At 35.5% G+C, this 25,426-nt stretch overlaps 1 protein-coding gene across 1 annotated transcript in view; it reads left to right on the forward strand.

Moving 5' to 3' along the window:
* Nucleotides 1-5,023: 5,023 nt before the first annotated feature.
* Nucleotides 5,024-25,426, forward strand: part of LOC114759885 (VPS35 endosomal protein sorting factor-like) — a 48,068-nt gene continuing 27,665 nt past the window's right edge. The window contains exons 1-10 of the mRNA XM_028949111.1: nucleotides 5,024-5,196; nucleotides 5,890-6,033; nucleotides 15,949-16,143; nucleotides 17,291-17,321; nucleotides 17,496-17,677; nucleotides 19,987-20,146; nucleotides 21,681-21,777; nucleotides 22,509-22,678; nucleotides 24,883-25,040; nucleotides 25,225-25,410. Of these exons, the coding sequence (XP_028804944.1) occupies nucleotides 5,926-6,033; nucleotides 15,949-16,143; nucleotides 17,291-17,321; nucleotides 17,496-17,677; nucleotides 19,987-20,146; nucleotides 21,681-21,777; nucleotides 22,509-22,678; nucleotides 24,883-25,040; nucleotides 25,225-25,410 (1,287 nt within the window). The 5' untranslated portion in view covers nucleotides 5,024-5,196; nucleotides 5,890-5,925. The remainder of the gene's footprint in view (nucleotides 5,197-5,889; nucleotides 6,034-15,948; nucleotides 16,144-17,290; nucleotides 17,322-17,495; nucleotides 17,678-19,986; nucleotides 20,147-21,680; nucleotides 21,778-22,508; nucleotides 22,679-24,882; nucleotides 25,041-25,224; nucleotides 25,411-25,426) is intronic.

Raw genomic sequence — 25,426 nt, forward strand, 5'->3', positions numbered from 1 at the left:
AGGCTACTAGACCCCTTTTGAGCAGAAGTCTCAAAGATGAGAAAGGAAGTCAAAGCAGTTTTAGGGACTAAATTGCAAAGTGAAAGTTTTAAGGGGCTAAAGTGTAATAAAAGTTAGAGGCTCCAGTAAAGTCTTGAAGGCCCAGAGAGAGAAAAGAGGCTAGATACAGGCCAAAGGTTAAGATAGAAACCTCAAAGAGAGGATTCTATGAAATTAAGTACAAGTAGGGACTAAACCGTAAATTCAGAAAGTTATGACCAACAGAGGTAAAAATGGAAGAGTATATAGAGAATTCCAAAAAAATCCCAAAAAAATGGGAAATAATATTCTAAGGCTCTTTTGTGAAGAGAAAAGACGTAAATACCCTTGTGGTAGCTTAAATAGAATTTATAAGGTTATGGCCTGTAAAAAGTATACTATTTGAGGTAATTATTTGAAATAGTAAGAGACCTCAAAAATGTATAAAAAAAATGAGATTAAATGATTAAAAGGTTGTACTAATTTATAAAATTAGTCTCACAACCAAAAGATCAGCGAAGTGGCTTTAATAAATAAAAATCCGGTTATACAGATAAAAGGGTATTTTAGTAAATGAATTTTTATGCAAGGCTTAAAGGAAGTGTTATGGCCTAAGAAAATTTATAGATATTCTCTAGAATTAAAAAGAATTTATGGAGTAGATAGAAAAATTTTTTGAGCTCTGGAAGGCCATAAAGGAAGTCAGAGAAACGTGGGCCAAGTAAAATAAGAGGAAACTTAGGGAACAAGTTTTGATCCAATAGTTAGGATCTAATATCCCTTCTCCCCCACCATATTTGTGACACTTGGCATCTTCTAGACGAATGAGGTAAGGATGATGCAAGAAGATGATGCAATGATGATGTAAAAGTCAACTTAAAGTTTCAAGATTGCCCTTACTCTTTCTATTAGCCACCAAGGGCATTTTGGTCCATTCAAGCCAAAGTTTTGGTTATAAATACCCCACCTTGAAAGAGCATTTTGGCAGCCATTTGTAGAGGAAAAACTTTGCCAAAATTTAGAGACAAAAACGTAGGAGTCAAGGCCAAGAAGAAGGAACAAGATTCAAGCTTCAAGATCAAGGTATGTGATGGTTATAGCATCTACCTTGATGCCTATTTCGAATAAGTTACTCTCTGTATCTGATTCTAAAATTTTGCATGATTAAAGTACACTCTGAAGCTTTAAATCCATGGGTAGAACACTTTATTTGGATATGAGTACGATTTATGGTGATTTTTCAAAGTTAGAGTTTGGAATCTAGAAACAGTGTGTTTAACCTTTGGATGGGTGTTGGATTCCGTACAATTCCAGTACTGTTCAGCATAGAATTGGTTCCTAAAACTATTTTTCCTTTAAAGAGAACTTAAGGAGCTTTTAGTGAGACTTGGAACCACTCAGTTTTGATTTTTCTAGAATTAATTATGAAGTTTCAAAGTTAAGCAAAAATTTTGGAATTTCTGCATGAATAATACCCGCGAAGCAAAATTTTTAGATTTGATCTTCTTGAATCTAAGGCCATCTAAAGTGGTCCTAATTGACAAGAAATGGATCTTAAGGATGGGAAATGATGAGATTTATGTTAGAAAAACTAGAAAAAAAAACCCTAAAAGCAAGAGAAAGGATTGAGGTTCAAGAGAGCTTGTCTTGAACATTATATAGTCTCTTGGTCCTAATAGATTGTGTGATCATTATGACTATGTTTAGGACCTTTGGAACATCCAAGAGGATGTTTGGTGATGTTAACCGAATGCCCACATAGTTGGAAAGTCAAGAGAGTCAAAGGAAAAGTAAGAGGAAAGCTTGAGGTGCAAGGTAGTGAACTTACCTATTATCATTGCTTGATGTTGTACGCTTGTGTGTTGCTGTGTACATGTTATTTAAATGTTATTGTGACATGTTTTAGCTGCTGTAATTGCTATTCATGATGAGCAGATTATGTCTCCATGGCCATGTATCAAGAAGTTAGCTTTGAGCATGCTAATATGTCACTAATTAGCAAGAGAATAAACAAATTGCGTGTAGTGCATTAGCATCCATCTAGCATGATTAATATAGTATTGTTTGCTACTGAGATTCCCCCGAATCTCACCCCTCCCTAACCAACCATTTAGGTCAATCAATGATTGGCAATAATGGCATGAGAAGCAAGGAGAAGAAAGTGGAGAATTGTTCATGTTAATGAATGATATTATTATTCAATATGTAATTCTCCTACGATGTAAGTCATGTTATGTATGCCAAAGAAATAAAAAGAATTAAAGTAAAGAGATGTTAAGGGATAAAACGTAGGTCTTGGAGCAGTGAGTTTGTAGCTTTAGTTTGACCTATCAAACGAATGAGTTAAGTCACGAGATTTGGCAGACTCATAGTACATATCCCAAGCTTTAAAATGAGAGGTAGATCACCTCAATTGGATGTGTACACAAGTAAATACGAATTTCTAAATTTGAAGCACAGAATCTGGAAGTTCCAGATTTTATCAAATGAACAGTAATATTTATTGATTAAATTGTACGAATTGGGTAAGGATAAGTCTAATTGGATATTTTTCCCTTAAAGAGTATCAAAATATTTTTCCATAGAATTTTAAAACACCTCAATACGATTTTTATAGATTTAGTTATGAATTTTTGAAGCTAGACATGTAACTTGGAAGTTAAACAGTAAATAGTAACCCGAGTAATTATGTTGAAATTTTAAATCCACAGGCTTGTGTCGTGATCTATTTGAATCATAACGCTCACGAATGCGTACTCTGAGGGGTTAAAGATAGGACATTTCAAATTGCATATTTCAATGAACAACAAACAAAAATTACCTAGCATCAATAAACAAGGAGCAACCCTTTGACAACATGTTTCCAACCATGTACTGTTATAAGTTTCTATAACCCAAATCTTCCCAACTGTAATGATGCAAGACAAAAAAAACTCAAATCTTCCTCCACGAGAGTATATTGAAAACAAACTAATAAAGTAGCCTAATTAACATCACAATTTAATCTATCATTCCAATGAAAATCACTTGTTGATGTGTGCATCATATGGAACAAAGCAATAGAGCAAATATATTTTCAATCAGACAAAGATGACTAAAAAGAAAGATAAGAAATAGAAGAATAGAAAGACTGCATTTGTTATGATTAAAAATTGAAAATACCAACTTGTTAATCTTGGAAATCAGATATGTTGTTTTTTTAATCAAATATTTATGGCTCTCCTTAATTAATAATGACATCTTAGTGAAGCTGGATACAAAAAATAAAGCATATCTTATTAACATCAAGAACAAATGCTAATCGAGAAACCATAAAAAAGGAAGAAGAAGATATTTGGCAATTATCCATTCTAATATTTCAAACACTTGAAAAACAAATATTAAAATTAGTAGTTACCTGGCAAAATGAGAGGGCATAAAAAGGTATGTAAATATTCTATAAAGATTGATCAGAAAGCAATCCAGAATTGGAAATTTGATCAATTGATTCAATTCTAAGAAGGAAGGAATTGAAGGGGTGAGAGAGATGTAGGAGGGTTTCTGAAATCCTTAGATCTAATCTTTCTCATGAAGAAAGAATTAATGGGATGTTCTGTTTTTGTTTGGCCCTAACAAACTCAATTGTTCTATTTAATTTTTGTGACATTTACTAATCAGTAATTTATAACCACAAGTTTATGAATAGAAAGAAAATATAAGGAGTTGAGATTGCATATTTAAATGAACAAGAAGAAAAAATTACCTAGCACCAATGAACAAGAAGCAACCCTTTGACAACATGTTTCCAAACATGTACTCAGAATTAAAAGGACAACGCAAGAAAGACATCTGGCCTTCAATAATGTAAGAATTCCAACATCCTCACCCCCATCTTGGGCCCCCTTTGGGGGCAATCCTCAAATCTTTCACCTCTCACACATACCATATCCTAACACCTTCTCCCTACATAACATATAATTTCTACAGCCACCATGTACAACCACAACCACACTTATGCTAGCTCCTAAATATATAGTGCTGGTTTGGAGTTAAAGCATCCACCCTATCTAGATGACGAGAAAATCTTATCTATACTTTTCTACTAATGTTATTGACATTGACAATAAGAACGTGAAACTTCTAGAAAAGAAGTAGAAGTAGATTATCCTGGGTAATACACATGAAAGAACTAGTTGGGAACGAGTGGGTGCCTCGGTGGTATTACATACGGAAGCTACAACATCTGCTATAGATTTGATAATTAGAAGGAAAATGAAAAAAGAGAAAGGGATTATCCTGTGATAGTGAAACATATTAGTTTAAGAATTTAATGGTTCAAGAGAAGGAAAGAAATCAGGTCAAATTTTCATTGTCTGGTGATGATCCAACTATTAGATTGTCTGCATTACCCATTTTTGCTCTATTCAAATTATTCAACATTAGAGTGGCATGGAACAATAAGGGTTACAGTAAGCAACAAAAACAAATCCTATATACATAAATCTATTAAATGATTCATATCAAGTTCTAGATCTAAAACCCATTAAATTAATCAGACAAAAAGAGAGAGAGTAGAGGTTGAGGACTCACCGATTACGGACTGAGCATAGAGGAAGGGGAGACTAGAGAAGGCAAGTACCGAGCGGAGAGGAGACTAGAGAAGGCAAGTACCGAGCGGAGAGGAGACTGCTAAAATGAAGTAGAGAAGATAACCAGCACTGAGAAATGAGACCAGAGGATAAGGAGATGGCAAGCATAAGGCTGACACACTGACTAGTACTCCAACCCTCCAAGGGAGCTGTTGAGTGAGTAGAGAAGCCGGGAAAAGTCTCAGATTTTCCAAAATAGAAAACAAAATAAAAAAACATGTTAAAATTGTTTTGTGTTTTTTAGTTTTTAAAAACAAATAATTGTTTTTTTTGTTTTGTTTTTAAAAACAAAAAACTCTTTTCAGAAGAGGTAAACAAACAGGCCGTTAATTTCTAACAAAGGCATCAACTCAAATGGGCAATCCAGTTTTTCTTTCCTTCCTTCACAGAAGTAATGCTGGCAATCAGGACCCTCTGAAGCACCGTCCAGCGGATTTGATGTTGGTCTGAAGAGTGAAGTTCGAAGCGGTCGGCATTTTGAGTGAACAAATCTGAGCTTCACGACTAGGGACTTCTAGCAACGGGAAAAGCTCCCACTCCGAAACTACAGGTTCGATTTTTCCCCCCACAGAATTCGTGAAAATCGGAGGCTAAGCGATTATTCGTCCACCTCTATTTTTTCTTAATTGATTTTGATAACTCTGTAATACTTGCATCTTTTGCTTGTATCGGTGGTTGCCACGAATGCTATGACACGAGAGGCTATTGATTCTGTCCTATTATGCTTTTACGTGATGGGGTGTGATCTAGGCCTCTTTGATTATTATAATAGCCTGTGGTTTTCTGTTTTGATTGTTCTTTTAACGTCTTGAACTCATTTTTGAACAGTTAATCTTATGGTATGAGCTTGCTGCCCACTAATATGCTGCTAGAGTACTGAACAAGGATTAATAATTGCCGATAACTTGTGGCTTCATTGAAGCAGTATAGGAAATGAGATCAAGTTTGAATCCTATATTCCTATTTATTCAGTATAGTCGTTAATGTAGATGTAGAATTTCCTTTGGTGTTTCATTTATCATGGTTCTTCTGGCATGATTTCAAATTAAGCATAAATGTATTTAATATACTGTTGATTACTAAAAAATGGAAAAGAGAAAGGTTTTTAATTCATTCTTGAGAGAACTAGAGCTGAAAAGAACCGTTGAACCTGGCTTTGAAGTTGTTTCTTTTTTCTCACCAATCAAAACACTGTTCACAACTGTCTCTTGCTTCTAGTAACTAGTTTGTTGAACTGTAACAGACTAAAACCTGAGATCTTCCATTTCATCTGGTTTACATGGAGTTCAGACCTCGCACTTATGGTGCCTATCATTCTTCTCATGTGCTTCCTCGCTTTCCCACTGATAGCCATCCATTTGCGGCTCCATCAATTTCTGACATCCAGGTCCTTATACCTTGCTACTTTTCCCACTTTCTTGGTTTGATTAACAAACCTTAGTCTTGTTGCTCAAAATTTTACGTGACTAATATAGATCGATATTCAATTAAGCCCTTTGGATGCACACTGCCTTTTAAAGTGATTAGTTGGCTATATTTTGTTTGGTTTTAACTTGTATGATCTTGAACCAATATGTACATTTGTGATTTCATTCATCAGTTTGGTAGAGAAAATATGAAAGAAAGAAAAGAATTATGATCTATTAGCTTGGAATGTGAATTTTATTTTAAGAAAACCTTTATTCATCTCATTTAGTCCTGTTCTTCAACATATTAAGATGGATTGACAATCATGTCATATGTAATTTGAAGAATTACATTGTTTTGTATTATGTCTAATGAGTATTCAACATGTTCCAGACACAGACATGGCTCTGTCTGTACTTGTAGTCAGTATGTATGATTTAGGGTGTCATATTTAGGATTTAGAAATACTCCTCCGGTCCTTAATATAGGACCCAATTTTTGAATTGGTTTTGGTCTTAAATATAAGACCCATTTCTCATATTTATCAATTTTCTCTAAATTACCCCTATAGATACTCCCTCAACCATAATCAAGTAGAAGAGGGAGAGGAGGTATTAAGAAAGATGATTATGGTGTTTTAGGAAAAATGTGTCACTTTTCTTATAATTAACTAATTTACCTAATTTCCTTAATCTAATCAAATTAGTTAAATGGGCCTTATATTAAAGACCGGAGGAGTATGTTTGTTCTGTCTTAGGACATTCAAGCAATTATGTTATTGCTCAGCTGAAGCAATATAATAATCAAAATAGACTAAAACTTTGTAAATCTATATGACTATAATTATAGAAGTCGAGACCAAAATTGTATGGTCTTTGAGGTTGTAAAATCGAATTCATGCTTTGTCAGCATATAATTACCTAGTAATGGGCTCCGAGGGCTTGGACAAGGAAAGGAGGTGCGGAAGAGATTTTATTGTTAGCTGTATGTTCATTTTCTTTCTCCTTGTAAAGTAACTTCGTTATGTAGACTTGTTAAATTGCTTGATAATAATAATTAAGTAGGTGTACATGAGTTCTACAACAGTGGACACAATATTCTCTTTGATAAAATGGCAATCAATCTCTTTGTGTAGTCTTGTCATGTTGGACAGGGATTTTTGGCTTTGGCTAGACTGATTGCCACCACGTAATCACAAATTTATGACCTTGCCATTGTATCTGATTTGAATTTCCTTTAGGAGACCTTTAGGCCTTCCCTTCACAATATTAAGAGCCAAGGCTCTATATTTTGCTTAACTCTTATGTGAGCAGGAAGGGACAGTGTTTGCTTCTCCTAGTTATTAGATTTCCCCAAATATAAGTATATAACTGGTTATTGATATTTGATTGTTGACTAATTTGACTTGGTTTGTATCACAATACACCTCTAACATAGAAATTGATTGTAGCTTTATAAAGGATCAGATTGAAGCGGGAATCATTGGTCTCTCCTACATGCTCACAAAAGCACAAGTGACAAACATTTTAACAAAACTGCTCCCCAGAGACATATTTGAGGATCTAAGTTCTGTTAGGAATGATCAACGTCTACACACCAGCTTGAAGGGAAGTGCTGGAGTGTGTTGTTTTACTCCGTAGTAGTGGAGACACTGTTTTCTATGTGCTGGGGTTTTCTATCATTTAATTATTTTATTGTAATGGGCCTTGTATTTTGGCCCCTTTCAGAATAATTCTACTGCCACTATTATTTCATTTATCTCCACGATTTTAGGAAGATTCTAGGGAGTAGATGACTTGTAGCTAAACCCAGTTTCTGTCTATATTTACCCTAGTCATGATCGTTTAAGCTATGCTGTTCCTGCCTCTTCAGTCAGCAACAGTGAGAATTCCATTCATTGTCTCAACTCTCTCCTTGAATGAAATTCTAGGGTTCGAATGGTTTTGTTCTTGGAAAGTGACATTAGGGAGCAGAAGACTTTTCTCATTGTTAGCAAATAGCAGCGATATGACCTTTATTTATTAATTTATTTTTAAATTCTTTTGATGTTACATATCCAACAATTATGCAATTTAAAGCTTTAGGCTCAAGTTTGTTGACAAAGACAATGCACCCAAAGACCTTTATAGGAATATTTTAGTGATCATTTGAGCGGTGGCGGTATGTTTTTATAAAGAGAGGCACCGGTTGTATTGAGTGATAGCCTTAGAAGGGAGTTGAAGTGGTCATCTGTTGCCTTAAAATGGTTGCGGGACATTCATATTCATAGTAAATATAAGTGCCTTTTTTTTTTTTGGTGAGTCCATTTTATTGTCGATTGTGAATACAAGTGGCTTGATGTTTTATACTGTTATGTTATTGGAAAAGAAAGAGAGAGAGAGAGAGAGAAGGGAAAGCGAAGAGAAACAGAGAGAATAGAGGAAATTAGAGAGAAGGGGGAGAGAGTAGAAGGCAATAGATGGAAGAGAAAGAGAGTTCCATTAGGTTGATCACAATACAGCACACTTACAAATGAGAGATAAGCCTGTTTATATAGGCAAAGTCCAACTGCTAATAACTAACTATTATTCTAACTAACTCACATAATTCTGTTATTTATTTACTATAATATCATATCAATACCCCCCTTCCCAAAAGACACTTGCCCTCAAGGGTCAAGATACATAGAATCTTGCACCAAACCAGAGCCTTGAAGCATTCTGGTTAACGTTCCCTTGAACCATATCTGAATTAGAATTCTTGTAGGTAAAACTTGAATAAAGGAGACCCAACTAAGTGATAGATTTGTGGGCTTGATTGAATTGATCCACTGCAGCAACGAACTTGGGCCCTTTTCTTGAAAGATAAGGCTTGTGTAACCATTAATCAAACTTAGTGGATCTTCACAATACTTTTGCCACTTACAGAAGAGGGGAGACAGCTGGGCATTTGACTTTTCAAAATGAGCTTTTGCTTGCCACTTACAATCCATAACCTGTTCAATTTGTCTTGAAAGTTGCACATGGTCTTCACTTCTCCAAGTTATTCGATTATGCATCAAGTTTGAAGACATAGACAATCCCGAACACATTTTTGTAAAACTCGACCTTAATGGCTGGTATCCACCACACGCAAATGTGATTTCTTCGTTGCTCCGCCTGTGCGTTGCGTGCGAAAGGTCTTGTGATCCTGTAACAAAGTCGACACTTAGAGACCCATTAATAGCAGAAGTGATTTTCACGCTACCCCACATTTTCTGGTTTGTGAAGAGCATTAACAACTCCATGCGTGGCAACCATAACTCCATTCGTCGTCGTCTTCGGGCTCACCTTCGCATCTCTGGTCTTTCGTGTTACATGTGAACATGTCTGCGCTCGCTCCACGAAGTCTAGTCACGTGGTTTTGGCTGCACCATTGCTCTCGGTTTCTTGTCGAGGAACAGGAGGTTCAAGCGTTCTTTCTTTTGTTGACATCTTTATGGGTTTCTTGCACTTGTCTTCACAAACATCTTGAGGACTCTTCTGTGGTTGCCCGTTGACATCGAACGATTCTTGCATTCCAACGAATACCTCTTGGGCCTCGTTCTTCTTGCCCTTCCATTGCAAATTGAGCTCTTGCATTCTTGCAAGGCTATTGGCTTCGGGCATCGTTTGAGGCCTAAACAGACGTACTGGTTCAACATAGTCTTCTTACATTACCAAGATGTAAGCATCGACCAACCATTCTTCAAGCAATGAGAGTTTGGAGGAAATTGCGTCAAATTCAGGATTAAATCCTACCAAGGATCCTCGATGTTGAAGATGAAGCAAGTCTTTTTGTCGTATGAGTTCTTGCAGTTGCGTGGACAAGCCAAGAAGGGCCTCTTTTAATTTATTGACAGAGCCTTGTATTCCATCAACTGAATTCAATTTTTGTTCGATGTTGAGGAGACGTTGCTCCATGGAACTTGAAATTGATTGGGAATAAGGGAGAAAGAACCGAGTAGTGGGTAGGGCCGAGGAAAGACTAGCTCTGGATACCACTGTTATGTTATTGGAAAACAAAGAGAGAGAGAGAGAGAGAAGGGAAAGTGAAGAGAAACAGAGAGAATAGGGGAAATTAGAGAGAAGAGGGAGAGAGTAGAAGGCAATAGACAGAAGAGAAAGTGAGTTCCATTAGGTTGATCACAATACAACACACTTACAAATGAGAGATAAGCCTGTTTATATAGGCAAAGTCCAACTGCTAATAACTAACTATTATTCTAACTAAGTCACATAATTCTGTTATTTATTTATTGTAATATCATATCATATACCTTCAGATGCAAGGTAATTTTCTAGAGATGAATTAACACATTCTTTGCCATTGTCACTCTTAATTTTTTTTAATGTTATTTTGAAACAGATTTTTGACTAGTTGATAAAATTTTTTTTTTTTAATTTGGAGGGTGCGTCACATTTTCCTTTAAGAAGGAACAACCACCTGACTCTTGTATGATCATCTACAAGGTTAAAAACATCTTACACCTGGTTATGCCTCTAACCCTTGATGGTCTCCCCACATGACTATGAATAAGATTAAGTCTTCCAATTTCCAGATTCTGTCCAAATACCAACATAAGGTGTAATGGAAATGCATATCTTGGCAAATCATCTATTCATCCTTTGAATCTTTTTTGCCCGATAATAAAGTCTTGATGTATGCAATAGATGACATCCCTGGGAGGCAACAAAGAACAGAAAAGAAGAAGAAATAAACCAACAGTAAAATACTTATGGGAGCAGCCATCCATTTGATTGCTTTTTTAAGTAAGAAAAAAGAGATACTAAAAACAGACCGTGATGGGGCCAGAGTTGGGAAACTTAAATCAACTACACATTAATAGCATTTTCTTTTCATTTATGTATTGTGGGAAAGGATGGAGATAGCAAAAATGAATATATATATATATATATATATAGAATTGGTACGTGTGAATAATTCAAATTGTATTCATCTTGTGTAATGTATAGTGAATATATAGAGAAGAGGTGAATTAGGAAAGATTACATGAGATATCAAAGAGTGATCTAGGAAAAATTTGAATTAAATCTAATCCCCTATAATCTGTCTAATATTTCGGAAGTAATAATTATTTACATATTAATTGGATCATAGGTGCTAATTATGTTTGACTTGCTTGTGAAGTTCTCGAACAAATCTTCAAGAAACCTTGGTGAGATTGCCTGCAAGTTGTTGCCTTGAGGTTACATAGGACAAACATACAATTCCATCTTCCACTTTTTTCTCTAATAAAGTGTCAATCAACCTCAACATGTTTGGTTCTGTTGTGTTGTACTGGGTTCAGAGCCATGTTTAGAGCTTCTTTGTTGTCACAAAAGAGTTTCATTGGCTCATTGATATGAACTTGAGCCTCTTCTGCTACTCTTTTCAACCAGAGACTCCATAATACCTTGAGCCAAAGCTCTCAATTCTGATTCTGCACTACTTTTAGATATGACCACCTGTTTTTTACTTTGCTATGTCACCAGATTACCCCACACTAAGGTACAATAGCTAGATGTTGATCTGCTTTCCTCTTGAGCACTTGCCAACTTTGCATCAGTGTAAATTTCTACTGTCCTAGAGTCACACTTCTTGAAGAAAAGTCTTCTTCCTGGTGTCCCTTTCAGGTACCTTAGAATTCTATAGGCTGCATCCATGTGTTTCTTACTAGGTGAGTGCATATGTTGACTTGCCACACTCACTACAAAGGCAATATTGGGCCTTGTGTGTGACAAATAGATCAATTTTCCAATTAGTCTTTGGTACCTCCTAGTGTCTACTAGTTCTTCATTTTTCTGTCGTTCTTTTCTTTTTTTGCTTCTTCCTTGGTGGTTGCTTTCTTCTTACTTCGTTTAATGCTACTCTTCTTCACACTGATTGGAGTTTTAATTGGCTTGCAACCAGGCATGCCAGTCTCTTTAAGCAAATCAAGAACATACTTTCATTGAGATATATAAATCCCTTTTTTTGATCATGCAACCTCCATTCCAAGGAGGTACTTTACTTTTCCTAGGTCTTTGACCTCAAACTCTTGACCCTAGGCTATCTTTATTCTGTTTATCTCATTTACATCATCACCTATAAGAATAATGCTGTTCACATAGACAATAAGGATTGCCTTTAGTGCTCCATTCTTCTTGAGAAACATTGTATGATTTGATAAATTTTGCTTATAACCTTTATCCTTTAGAACTTTGGAGAATCTATCAAACTATGCCTGAGGTGACTGCTTTAAGCCATATGAGGATTTTTTCAACTTACACACTTGGTTTTGCCTTCCTTTATCAAAACCAGGAGGAAGCGTCATGAAGACTTTTTCTTTCAACTCACTGTTAAGAAATGCATTTTTAATGTCCTGCTGTTGTGGCGGCCAATCTAAAGTCACTGTAATTGGCAGCAAAATCCTAATTGTATTTAATTTTGCTACTGGAGCAAATGTCTCATTGTAGTCTGGCCTATAGGTCTAAGTGAAACCTTTGGCGACTAACTGTGCATTAAACTTGTAGAGTGTGCCATCAACATTATATTTTGGAGTAAAGAGCCACTTGCATCCTACTGTTTTCTTCCCTTTTGATAGATCAACAACTTACTATGTTCCATTTTTCTCCACTGCCATCATTTCTTCTATTATTGCCTTCTTCTACTTAGGATGCTCTAGTGCCTCATACATTGTCAGGTATTTTGATTTTATCAAGATCAGTAACAAAAGCACCATAATCAAGAGATTATGATACATATTTTGGGATAGGATGTGTGGTATAGGAGCGGGTCTTCTTCCTTAAAGCAATGGGTAAATCTTCTTCGTTGACTTCCCTAGCAGGTTCAGAATCCCTCATTTGGTCTGGCTCTGGTAGGGCTTTGTGCATGTTGAGTTCTATAGTCTCTTTATCTCATTGTGAATACACCTTGTGATATTTATTGTTGGTCTTTTCTCCCCTGTCTTTGGCACTTGCGCAACGATGGGTAGAATAGGAGCAGGAGAAGGCTTGATGGGCTCAACGAGCGGAACATACTCAATATTAGCAGGCTCTACTCAGCATACAATTAATTTAATGAGTTGCGGTAAGAATTGCATCCCCTCAAACGTATTTAGGCACATTACATGTAAAAAGAAGTACTCTAGCAACCTCAAGAAGATGCCTATTTTTTTGTTTGGCATTACCGTTTTGTTGTGGACTGCGAGGGCAAGAGCTATTGTGAACAATGTTGTCTGGCTTTAGAAAGGTTTCAAGCTTAAAATACCATGTGCCATTGTCGACGTATAAGACCTGAATGGTGGTGGTGAATAGAGTTTTAACAAGATTAAAGAATTCCATAAAGATAGTAGGAACAATGGATTTTCCTTTAAGCAAGTAAACCTAAGACATTCGTGTGAATAAAAGTTACAAACCGCTTGGTGTGGGTACGATTAGGAACACGAGACGAACCCCAAACCTCACTATGAATTATAGAGAATGGACCAGTTGGTTTGTAATGTGACGGCGGAAAATGTGTACACGTGTTTGGCAAGTTTGCCAAAATCATAATGAAGAACTGATGAGGAAACAGATGTTGCAAATAGGAAAAACTAAGATGACCAATCCTTTTATGCCCCCAATAAATTTCATTATTTTCAGAGGTAGAGACGACCATTTATTGGCAAACACAAGGTAGTCATGGTAGAGACATTGAGATAATAGAGTCCGTCATGCTCCCTAGCTATGCCAACCATCTTCCCCAATGAGAGATCTTGAAAAATATAGTAAGTGGGAAAGAAGTAAGCACTACAATTTGCATGTTTAGTTAACTTGCTAATAGAGAGAAGGTTACAGGCCAGATGACGGACATGTAAGACAGAGTTAAGATGAAAGGAATCTGAAATATTAACCGAGCCTCTCCTAGCAATGGCAGGAGTAGTTCCATTAGTAGTGGTTATTTTTTCATTACTAGCACAGTGAAAATAAGTAACAAACATTTGAGTATTTGAGGTCATATGATCAGTAGCACTAGTGTCAATAATCCATTCATTGGACGGGAACGAGATATGAAGTGCAAATAGTGTAGTACCTACATTAGCTAGGAAGGCAGAGGCAATAGGTGGTTGTTGCTACGTTTGAAGGCCTTTGAGAGCAGTAAGCAACTGATGCAGTTGCTTGTGTGACAAATTTGGTAGTGATTCAGAAGACTGGGAAGGGTCTTGTGACACCTGATAGCCATGGGGCTTACCCCTATGAGGTTTCTAATTAGCTGGCTTCTCGTGGATGTCCCAACAAAGGTCACGGGTGTGACCAAGCTTTTTGCAATGATCGTAAGTGACTTTGACTTTAGTGGAAGATGAGGAGGCTGTACCTTTACTGACAAGTGCAAAGGACTCAGAGAGAGGACTTGGAGGCAGAGGAAGATGGAGTGTGCAACATAACCTATCGGCGAGAAGCTTCATGTTAGACTTTTGAAAAAGCCTCATGAGTGCTGATTCATGATGAACGACTAAGAATATGACGTTGGATATCATCAAACTTAGGATTTAAACCAACAAGTTCAACATTTTGCCTATACCAAGCAACGGTAGTGGGGGAAGACTACTCCCCCTCTATAATCATATGTAGTTCCTGCCACAAACCAACAAGTTCCAACCAGTATTCAGTAACAGTTTAGTTTCCTTGTTTGACATTTCAGATTCTCATTTTGATGTCATAGAGTCAAGCTAAGTCCTCGCCATCAGAGTAGGAATCACATATGGCATCCCAGATATCTTTAGCCGTTGGCAGATACATAAAACTACGCTTGAGGGGTGGGGATATAGCATTGATTAACCACTATGAGACTAGACAGTTGTCTTCGAGCCATCATTGCATCTCTGAAGTCTTGGTATCACTAGGTGCTTTCGACTCACCCGTGAGTAACCCAAGCTTGCTGTGACCTCTAATAGCTAGTCGAGTAGCTTGGGCACACTTCCTCTAATTGCTCCTTGTGAGCTTTTCTGAAATGATGGCGACGAAGGAGCCATCGAGACTAGCAGTTGACTCGAAGGGACTGCTGATCAGACCAGTCCACCAAAAGGTTCCATCATGGTCGGACTTCTTATGGGGCTCGACCCAACTAGTGCCTCCTCCGATGTGGAGGAGGAAGAAGAGGATTTGGCCGGACTTGATGGGGGACATGCATCCACCAACTCTAATATCATATAGAATTGGTATGTGTGAATAATAAAAATTGTATTCATCTTGTGTACTGTACAATGAATATATAAAGAAGAGGTGAATCAAGAAAGATTACATGAGATATCAAAGAGTGATTCTAGGAATAATCTGAATTAAATCTAATCCCTATAATCTGCCTAATATTTCAGGAATAATAGTTATTTACATATTAACCACAATATATATATGCACACACAAGTGTAAAAAAAAAAAAAAAAAATCTTGTCACAGTTCATATATTAGACAGGTCATAAACATAGTCTTATTCATGGTGTGTGTTTTATTAAATTGTTTACAAGTTATATTTGTACTTTGTTCTCTCCTTTTGACTCTTCTTGGCATGCCCATCATCGACCCTTGCATCATATTTTGCAAGTTGGTACACAAAGTTTGTGCGTGCTAGCTTCTTTTCTTGTTTCCCAGTCTGTTTAACAGTTTAGTTTGATAAGGTTCTATCTATTTCGCATTAGTTTCCTTGCTATTTTCTTGCTTTCGTCCTGAGTTTTGTATGTGTACTTCTACTTTAGATAGGTTATTGTTACTCTTTTTTGAACTTCGAAGTTATTTTCCTTTTTCAAATTTTTTGAAATTTTTAAAATTTCCTTTTGAATTATTATATTCAATAAAAAACATATCTTGATATTTCTTTGGGCTTTTGAATCATACATTTGTGGCAATCTTTAAATTTTTTGTTAATATTCTCATATTAGGTTGATACAGTTGACCTTGGTAACCATGAATTTCTTGATCCACTGAGACGATTGGATGGAGATGCAAAGGCTACTCCATTTGATCATGAAATGCCGAGTGAAGCTGCTATTCATCCACCAATGAAGGAGTGGAGCTCTTTTAGAAGATTACTACAGCAAAGGTTCCCAGTTTCCAAAATGGTCTCTCTTTCTTCTGTAAGTTTTAGGGCCTTAATTTTGTGTTAATTCCAAACATGATGTTGTAGTGCCTAATGGCAAGTCATAAAGCAAAGTGTTAATAACAATCTAACAATTGCTACATGTAAATGTAAACGTAATATTTGGTAACCAAAAAAAAAAATAAAATTTCCGAATCTAAATATGAATACAAATTTTCAATAACAATAAAATAAGATAGATTTAGAAAAGATAAATTTCCAATGGGCCAAAAAAATTTGTAAAGTAAATCATATACTTGATTATATATATTGCTTACGTGTATACTTCGATTTTATGTTATGATATGTATTGTTTATTATTTTCTTAAATAAATATTTGCCCTAGGTGGTTCAAAGTGCTAACCTGCCATGGGGTGTGACAACATAACTACTATTAGGATTACCAGCAACCCTACTCACCATATTATAATGAACCATGTGGAGATTGATAGTCATTCATATAAAAAGAAAAGAGAGAAATAGACTCAAGCGATGTTGATCTGATGCTTATACCTACTAGTTGACAAATTGTAGATTTATTCCCTAGAGCTCTCTCCCAAGGACTAGGTTTGAACATTGGAGCAACAAGCTGCTGGGAATGCTAGACATTCGCTAGCTTGAGGGGAATGTAAGCAAGATAACATTGCTAATCTTGCTGAGTGTGCGCATCTGTGACTATGACTTGTATCATGCTAGTAAAGAGAATTATTACATCTAATTTTCTTAATTCATGGCTGTAGAATTCTTATGATTTTGAACTGTTTATTCGAATGGAATGAATGGGAAATAAATAGATGCAGCATCCTCAAGTAGATGAGGCTTATGGGCCAAGATCTTAGGGATTTGGCCGGGAAACTAGGACTTTGAAAAAAGATACAGAATCAACTTAAAAGCTAAGAAATCAGAATCTGAAACATATATTCCTAAATCATAGACTAATTCAAATATATAAATTCAACTAAAGGCTGATTTGGGTTAGGTTGTTTTAGGCCCATGGCCCCAAAACTTCAGCCTTCAACAATGGCTTTTAAAGTAGCCTTGAAGAACCTTTTATATACTTTGTGTTATTGTTTCTATGTTTTACCCTGAATGTTTTAGGCCTTTGTTCGTCATAATTTTCTAATAATGTTTCCCAATAATTTCAGGTTCCTGAGGTTATGATGAGGAGCGGAAAATGTATGCAGATATCTTTTTCATTGACTTTCGTTTTGTTTTGTTCTTTCGATTTCCCAAAATCCTAATCATATGACTGACCATAATATTCCTTCATCTCTTGGTGCTCATTACATTGACATCTGATGGGACGGACAGCTTATAATGTTCACTTGTGATCGTCTCCCTAATTTTCAGCTCTTGAGAAATCCTCAAGTATGCATATGGAGGAACTAGATGATCCACAGAAATTTGCAGATGATGAGGTCAAGGTGATTGCTTGGCAGGAATATGTTTCCCGACTGCATGAGCTCAAAGATGAAATTGCTCATTCTTGGCTTGTTGATGATCGTATAACATCCTTAAAGTTATCTGTAAAAGTGAGTTTTGAATTCATTTAGTTATTTTTTCTTACTACATTGTTATGTAAGTGATCTCTAACCTTCATTGTTTTGAAGAGATGGTTCTTTATTAGTAGTTTTTTCTTTTTGCCCCCTTTACTGTGAAGCATTTCTCCTGAACCTCTGTTCTGCCCAGTGCAGTGTCTTTTATTCTGCCAGCCGGCAAACTTATAGAATGAAGGCAACATGCCTGCCTTCTATAGCTCAGTAATCTTGGGACAAATAAATTTATTTAATTCAGAAAAGACCAGAACAGACTCTACCCTATAATATTATAAGTAAAAGGAAAAAAAATTAATTAAAAAAACCTTTATAATCTGCAGTAGACACTGAAAAATAGGAAAGCCCTTAGTGGGTTAGGTTTGCACCGCAAAGCCCATGAAGATAAGGGCATCAGCACGTTGAAATGAAACAACTCTCCACACTAACTGGGGATGAAACGTCTATTCTAGTGTGAGATATTTAAGTTTTCCGACTAAGGGTTCGTACATACTTCTGTCCACTGAAGGGCTTTCCTTTTCAAGACCAAGTTTGTGATTCACATTGCTGGTTTGCAGCCCAACATTCCTTTTTCCTCCACATTCCAGCAAATTCAGAGTACATTTTCTTTGGAAGATTGAAATACCTTCCTTATTTCAAGCAACCTCCATTCCTGGGAAGCATCTCAGACTCCTTAGATCCTTTACTTCAAATTTTGAGGCTAAGAGCTTCTTTAAGCTGTGAATTCCTTCTCTATCATCACCTGTGATCACTATATTGTCCACATAAACTTTCAAAACCTTTTAGTTTCCCATTTAAAGCATGCTTCGCCAACAATGTGTCATCTGTTCAGCACTAAATAAAACTATTCCTTTTAATCACAATAATAAATCTGCAAAACCAATCACAAGGTGATTGCTTCAGGCCACACAATAGTCCGTTTAGTCTAAACACTTTGTCTGAAGCTACTTGGATTCAAAATTAGGAGGTATCTCCATATAAACTTTCTCCAATTTACCATTTAGGAGGGCATTTTTCACATCCAACTGATAAAGAGGCCAATCAAGATTACAAGAAAGCGAGATAAGTACCTTAATGGCAACAAAATTGGCCACTGAAGCAAAGGCCTCCGAGAAATCAATGCCATAGGTTTGAATAAAAGCTTTAGCAACCAACTTGGTTTTATATTTGTTGAAACTTTCATTTAGGTTATACTTGATGGTGAGAACTCATTTGCACCCAACTGTAGACTTCCCCTTGGGTAACTCTATAATTTATGAAGTATCATTCTTCTTTAAGGCTTCCATCTCCTCATGAACTGCATCTTCCCATGCACTGGAGTGCTTGATGAACATTCTTGGCTATTTGCTCAGGATGACATTGGCAACAAATGTTCATAAAGGAGTGGACATTTGATGATCAAAGTTCCTTGATGGTGGAATGTACTTTGGTTCCTCAAAAAAACATCTTGAAATCCTTCAATACTTTCATGTTCTTGTTATGTACTTGTTCTCATGTACCAACTCGCACGGATGAGTTCTTTAGTGACTACTAATGAGATCCCAAAAATCAAAATACTAGTTTTGTTTTAATTTAGGGTTAATATAATTTTTGGTCTGTGAAACTTGGGCCCATTTTGGTTTTGGTCCCTCAAATTTCAACCCCATGGTTTTAGTCTGTCTTAAAACGTCAGTCTTTAGAGGTGTAATGCTATTAAAATTTGTTGAAGTGTCGTAAACAGTGTTAAAGTCTTGGGCACATGGCTTGATCTTGCATGGGTAATAGGGGCAAAAAAAGATTAGATCGTCAAAATGCAATGCAAAGAATGATTATACAGAGGGGGATGAGTTTTCAAAATACAGCATAGTGAACAATTCCTCAAACAAATAGGTAGGAAAAAAGGAAGGGCTAAACAACTATTTTTTAAGGACTTGTTCTTTTTTTCTTTTGTTATTCAAATAAGATCCAGCTATGTGCTATTTGGTGAATCCACATCACCATTTTAATGCCGTTTATGACACTTTAGCAAATTTTAACACCGTTACACCTCCAGTGATTGTTTTAAGACAGACTAAATTCTAGGGACTAAAACCACCGGTTTGAAATTTGAGAGACCAAACCAAAATAAGCTCAAATTTTAGGCGTTAAAAATTATACTAACCCTTTAATTTATTCCTTGGTAAACACTAATGCCAAGTAATAGTATAGGTTAATGCATGAGAGAAATTAGCATATTAAATCAGATCATGGGAAATGATATGTTAGTGTTAAATTATTTGTTTGTCTGAAATTTATTGTGTTTTCTGCAGGTCGCTAAACTTCTAGTGGATACATCAATTTTGCAGTTTTATCCTACACTCTTTGTCCTTGTCACTGATATCATGGACATGCTTGGAGATCTGGTCTGGCAAAGGATAAAACAGAAGGCTAAGTTTTCCGCAGATGGAACCTTACTTGGTAGCTTACCAGGTGTTCTATCGATTTATATTTCATTGTTTTGCAAATTGTTTTTCTGATTTACGAGGCTGAATCATTCTCTTGCATATATACAACATAAGAACTAAAAAAATTACTTCAAGCAGTCCCAAAGATCTCTCCTTAATAATAATAACCGGATTACCTTTCTAATAGAATCAAAACTGAAAAACAGCTCAGCGCCCATCAATCTACAATCTTTAAAAATTTGGGATTTCTACAATCCCTCTCAAGTTTGTGATGTATTAATAATAGAAGACTAGTTAGTTATAGTTAATTATATAGTAGCCGTTAGATGTGGGTTGGGAATAACACCTATGTAAGGGATTAAAATTGTAATTAGAGACAGTTTTGAAGTGAATGTGATTTCCAGAGCATTATTCAGAAATTCTCTCCTCTCATTCTCTCTCTTCTTTCTTGTTCTTTCCTCTCTCTGTCTATATCCCTTTCTCTTGCCTTCTCCTATCCTTCTTATCTTCTTCACCACTCACCTCGGTTTGATCACATCACAGTTGTCATCATTGTCCAACTTCATAAGTAATCCTCTTAAAGTATGAATCAATAATCCTTTAATGGATTGAGCCCATTCATGACAGTTGTCTCCCACAAGCTTTTCTGGGGCAATGATGGCAGAGGAACCTTTAGTCATGGAAGTTGTAGAGGACATCGCAGTGTTGCATGAATTAGACAACGAAGACTCACGAAGACTCACCAGACAAGGAGTTCATTTTTGGGTCTGTAACATCAGATGGCGGTTGCTGCAACTCCATGTCAGAAGCAAAGTCTGAGTCTGATTCTGAACTTTGGGTCCCTCCCTCATGCTCTGATACCATGTGAGTGGAGATCCGAATTCACATCTCATTGATGTGAAGAGGATACAATATATACACAATATACATTAATCACTGTGACGCAACCTAGGCTAGATATCAGGGAAGAGAGTATTGAATCCTAGCTCCGACCATTTACACAATAAAGACTATGAAATAAGAGGAAATTAATAAAGGCATACTACTCCTAATATATTGGTTCCCACAGATATTGCTAATAAGCTTTATCACTGATTATTTATTGGTCATTATGTGTTACAATTATTTTATAGTTTATAAGTTATTATTATTACTCAAAAATAAATATAATCAAACTGAAGTGAGTTAAACTCAATTGAAACATGTTTGTTGTGTGGTTTAAATTTGATAAAAACCCCTAAAATTTCTATAAAATCAAAAAAATTTAGGTGTGAACTATTGATGCTTATATTCCATATACTAGTTGTTGCATGTTTCATGGCTCTAATGTTTTCCTGGTGGATTGTCATTTAGCAATATCAATGCCACATCCAGTACGATTGTCTATTGAATGTAATTTTCCAGCAAAGTAATGAAGTTAGTATTTATTTCTGATCTTTTCTATTGTGTTATTTTTCCCAGGCCTAATGAATTATAGAACTTATGCCTGATATTAAGTTGATTAGAGGCCACAAATTAACTGATATCTTTGTCCTGAGTCTTTATTATATTTCTCTCAGAAAACTTTAAAGCAGTTGATATTTGCTCTGATGCTAAAGAAACTTGCAATAACTGGTTTAGCAAAATTGGTGCTGTGCGAGAGCTTCTTCCACGCATGTAATTCCTGATCCTTCCTGAAGTATTTAACTTATTTACTATTCTATATTCTTTGACTTTATCCATATGTTTGAAATTATCTGACCTCTATTTCAGATAGCAATCACTTTCTCTGCTGTAAATCTTTAATTTACATACAAGAGACTGCTGTTCCTGGGAAAACTATAAACCTACGGAGTTACATAATCATCAACTAAATGCACTGTAGTCTTATTAATAGCCATGCTTCTATGCTGCACTCATGTGATACTGAACGTCATAATTGCGATCACTTAAAAATACAAAACGTCATAATCCCTTAGGAGATAGTTCTTTCAATTATAAATTGTAAATTGGACCCATGGAGGCTCAATGTATGTGGAATAATTTTTCTCGAATCTGGATGCTGAGTAAGTGCCTTGTGCAAGTTGCAATGATTTTTGTTACTGGCGTGACAATGTTATTCATTGGCATATATTTATAGTATTATAGTGTAATTATCTTTATTTATTATTAGCTCTCAATTCATTTGGGAATCCTTTAAGCAGTGCTAATACAGTAGAATATTCAAACTTTTTTTTTCTGGCTATTACTCCATAAATATTTTGTGTTAAGGCTATTTCCAAGAGACTCTTTCATATAAGTAACGGTTTTTTTTTTTTTTTTTTTGGGTTAGAAATGTTAATAGTCCATAAAGTTACATCCCTCTGATGGGGATTTATGATGACTCTTTCCCTGGAATTGTACTGTAGTTACTTGGAGCTGGCAATATTACCTTGCTGGCGTTTTCTTCTTGATGAGCCTCTGGACAGTCTGAAGCGCTTGGTAATGATGACCAGAGGGTTAGGAGATCCAGTGGCATTTGCTTACTGTCATCTATATATGGCTCACTGTGCCCAGAAGTTGCCTTCGCATGATATAGGTATAACTATAACATCAATTTAAGCTTAAGATTTATAAAATATTTGCGTCTTGAGAAACAGTTGGACCCTTTTTTTGGGTAATATGAGGTACAAAGAGAATGGTGTGAGAGCACGCGCGCACACGCATGCGCTCACATGAAGCTGTAAAGAGAATGTTTGAAGATAAATTTCTTATTTATTATAATACTCACAACCGGAATCATACTCTCTATATACAATACAATAATATAGGAGGAAATGAAACTCCTCAATATTCAGTGAACAATAATTAGGGATAGAATTTGAAATAATAAATTTGTGCTTTAATTATTAAGTGATACTTAATTTCAATCAGAATCCCTGCTTCTTGTCATAGATTAGACAATAAAGGTGAGTAAATATATTAATGAGTTGAATTTCGATAGGATTAGAGGCCATTTGTTTAAGCTTAAAAATCAAATGGTTTTCATATTGTTTTAGAGATTTTATTCAAAGTAGTTAATGGTGTAAAGATTTTATAAAAAGCATAACTTGTTTTGCATTTGATTACAATAATAAAAAATAGATATTATTTAGTATTTTCAAACTTTATGATATCTTCTCATATCTCCATTCTATAAAAATAATTTATTATTAATTGATTTTTGAATTTTATGATATTTTGTATTTCTGTATGTTTATGAACATTCGCTCTTATCTACCATGTCTAATTATTCTCAAAAGCTACATAATGTAGCTTCTTGAAATCAACAACAGTAAGAAACCTTATCCTACTAGGTGGGGTTAGCTATGCGGATCGCACAATATTGCTGTGTTCTATTAACAACCAAATCTTTAATGTATTGTTCACCAAAAGGTTTAGTTCAATATATGAGTCTTTCTTTTGGTCTTTCTCTACCTTTCTTCGCATAACTCAAAACTGTCAGTTCAACCCTGCTCACTAGTATTTTCAATGGCTTTATTTGTGTGCCATGCCAACTCTTTATTATATATAATCATTATGAATCTTATGTTTCCTTGCATGATCTCAACGTCGTCATCTTTGCTGCTCTAACTTTAGGCAAAAGTGTACATTTAATCCTCTAACTTTATACAAGATCTCAGTTTGGCATCTTTAAAGTATCTTTTCAGTCTTTTAACCCTAACACATTTAATCTTAAATGAGAAATTTTTTGTACCAATCATTGTTATATTTAAAAATTAGTCTGACTACGTTAGAATTTGAGAAAATTTCGTCAATGTTTAAAATTTTAATGATAGCATTTTTTTTGTTAATGAAACTGATGGTGTTAGGGTTAGAGGACTGAGAAAACACCTTATAAAATGAAGGACCAAAATGATCATTTTGTGAAGTTAAAAGGACCAAATATGCATTTTTGCCCTAACTTTATGTTCATATTGTCATTTTAAAAACCAACATTTACTACCATATAGCATTGTCAGTCTTATAGTGGTTTGATAAAACTGTCCTTTAAACATATTAGGTTTTTTCCCAATCACAAATAACTCTAACAGCCTTTATTCATTTTCTTTAAAAGTGATATTTCTAAAGAAAATGATTTTTTCATGAAATACGCTCAAACAAATGGGCCTTTTATCTCAAGTTACTTTGAGATTCCATAGTCTATTAAAATTGGGGAATAGATGTGATTTAGAGCAGCAAAGAAAAGGGGAGAAAAGAACATAGAGAAGCATAGATGCTGGGAGGAGGAGCAATGGAAAATGGTTGGTCTGAATTTCAAACCATCAATGTCTAAAAAAGGGGATAACTTACGCCTATTAATAGGAAACCCAAACACAATAACTTGAAATAAAATGATGCCTAATAAAGGAAATGAAGGAAATCAGATAAGAAATTAATAAAAAGATTCCCATCATTTTCGCCCCAGCTTGAAAGAAAACTCCTTTGGAGGGCTACTCTTACAAGATGGAGTCTAGATGGTGAAACTGTCAGAAGAAATTGTTTGAAAGTGAAAAATCTGTATTTTTAATACAAATTACACATGGGCGACCATCATTATAAGTTTGAAATGTAATAGGAATTATGTAATAGGAATTAATATTAAATTCTTCAATTGATTCAAGATGTGACAACCTGCACGCACCCTGTGAGTCTATGGCATTTCTTCAGACCTTCACTTGTGTTTGTGCATTTTTATATGTACATCATGCTGCATCGACTCTGGAATTCTGTCTAACACGTACATTTTCAATTGTTGAACAGGATATCTTGTTACATGTCTTAATGACCTCAGAGTTATCTTGATCCGAATCTTATCCCCAAATGGAAGCATTTATGGAGACAAAAGAAAATTGTTTGTCAGTCTGATGGAACCAACCATTGAGTATGTTATGAATTGCATATTTAAGGGGATGTCTCAGGTAATAATGATTCCTGTGGCAAGAAGAATTTGGTTAAGGTTTTCATTATTACAATAGCAATTGAACTAAAATCTATACTTTATTCAGCAAAAAGAAATGAAGAAAAACATGCGGGCATTGATTTTGTATGACTATCCTCATTTTCTCCTCTATATTGTTGTGATATCATATTTCTGTCTTGAAGATGCAAATAAATGATGTTCTCCCTGAGCTTGGGTTGAGGAAGAATCAACAGTCTTCTAGCAATGTCACTTATGTTTCAGTTGTTCTTCATCATTTATTGAAGGAACTCCCAATTGAAGTAATTTTCTCAAATACTATAGAAATCCTTCATCTCATTGAGTGTAGCGAGGATAAATCCTATGATCAGGTATAATGCATTTGCA

Source organism: Neltuma alba, unplaced genomic scaffold (assembly GCF_004799145.2).
Source record: "Neltuma alba isolate B1F8T4 unplaced genomic scaffold, ASM479914v2 tig00010912_pilon, whole genome shotgun sequence".
Taxonomy (NCBI): Eukaryota; Viridiplantae; Streptophyta; class Magnoliopsida; order Fabales; family Fabaceae; genus Neltuma; species Neltuma alba.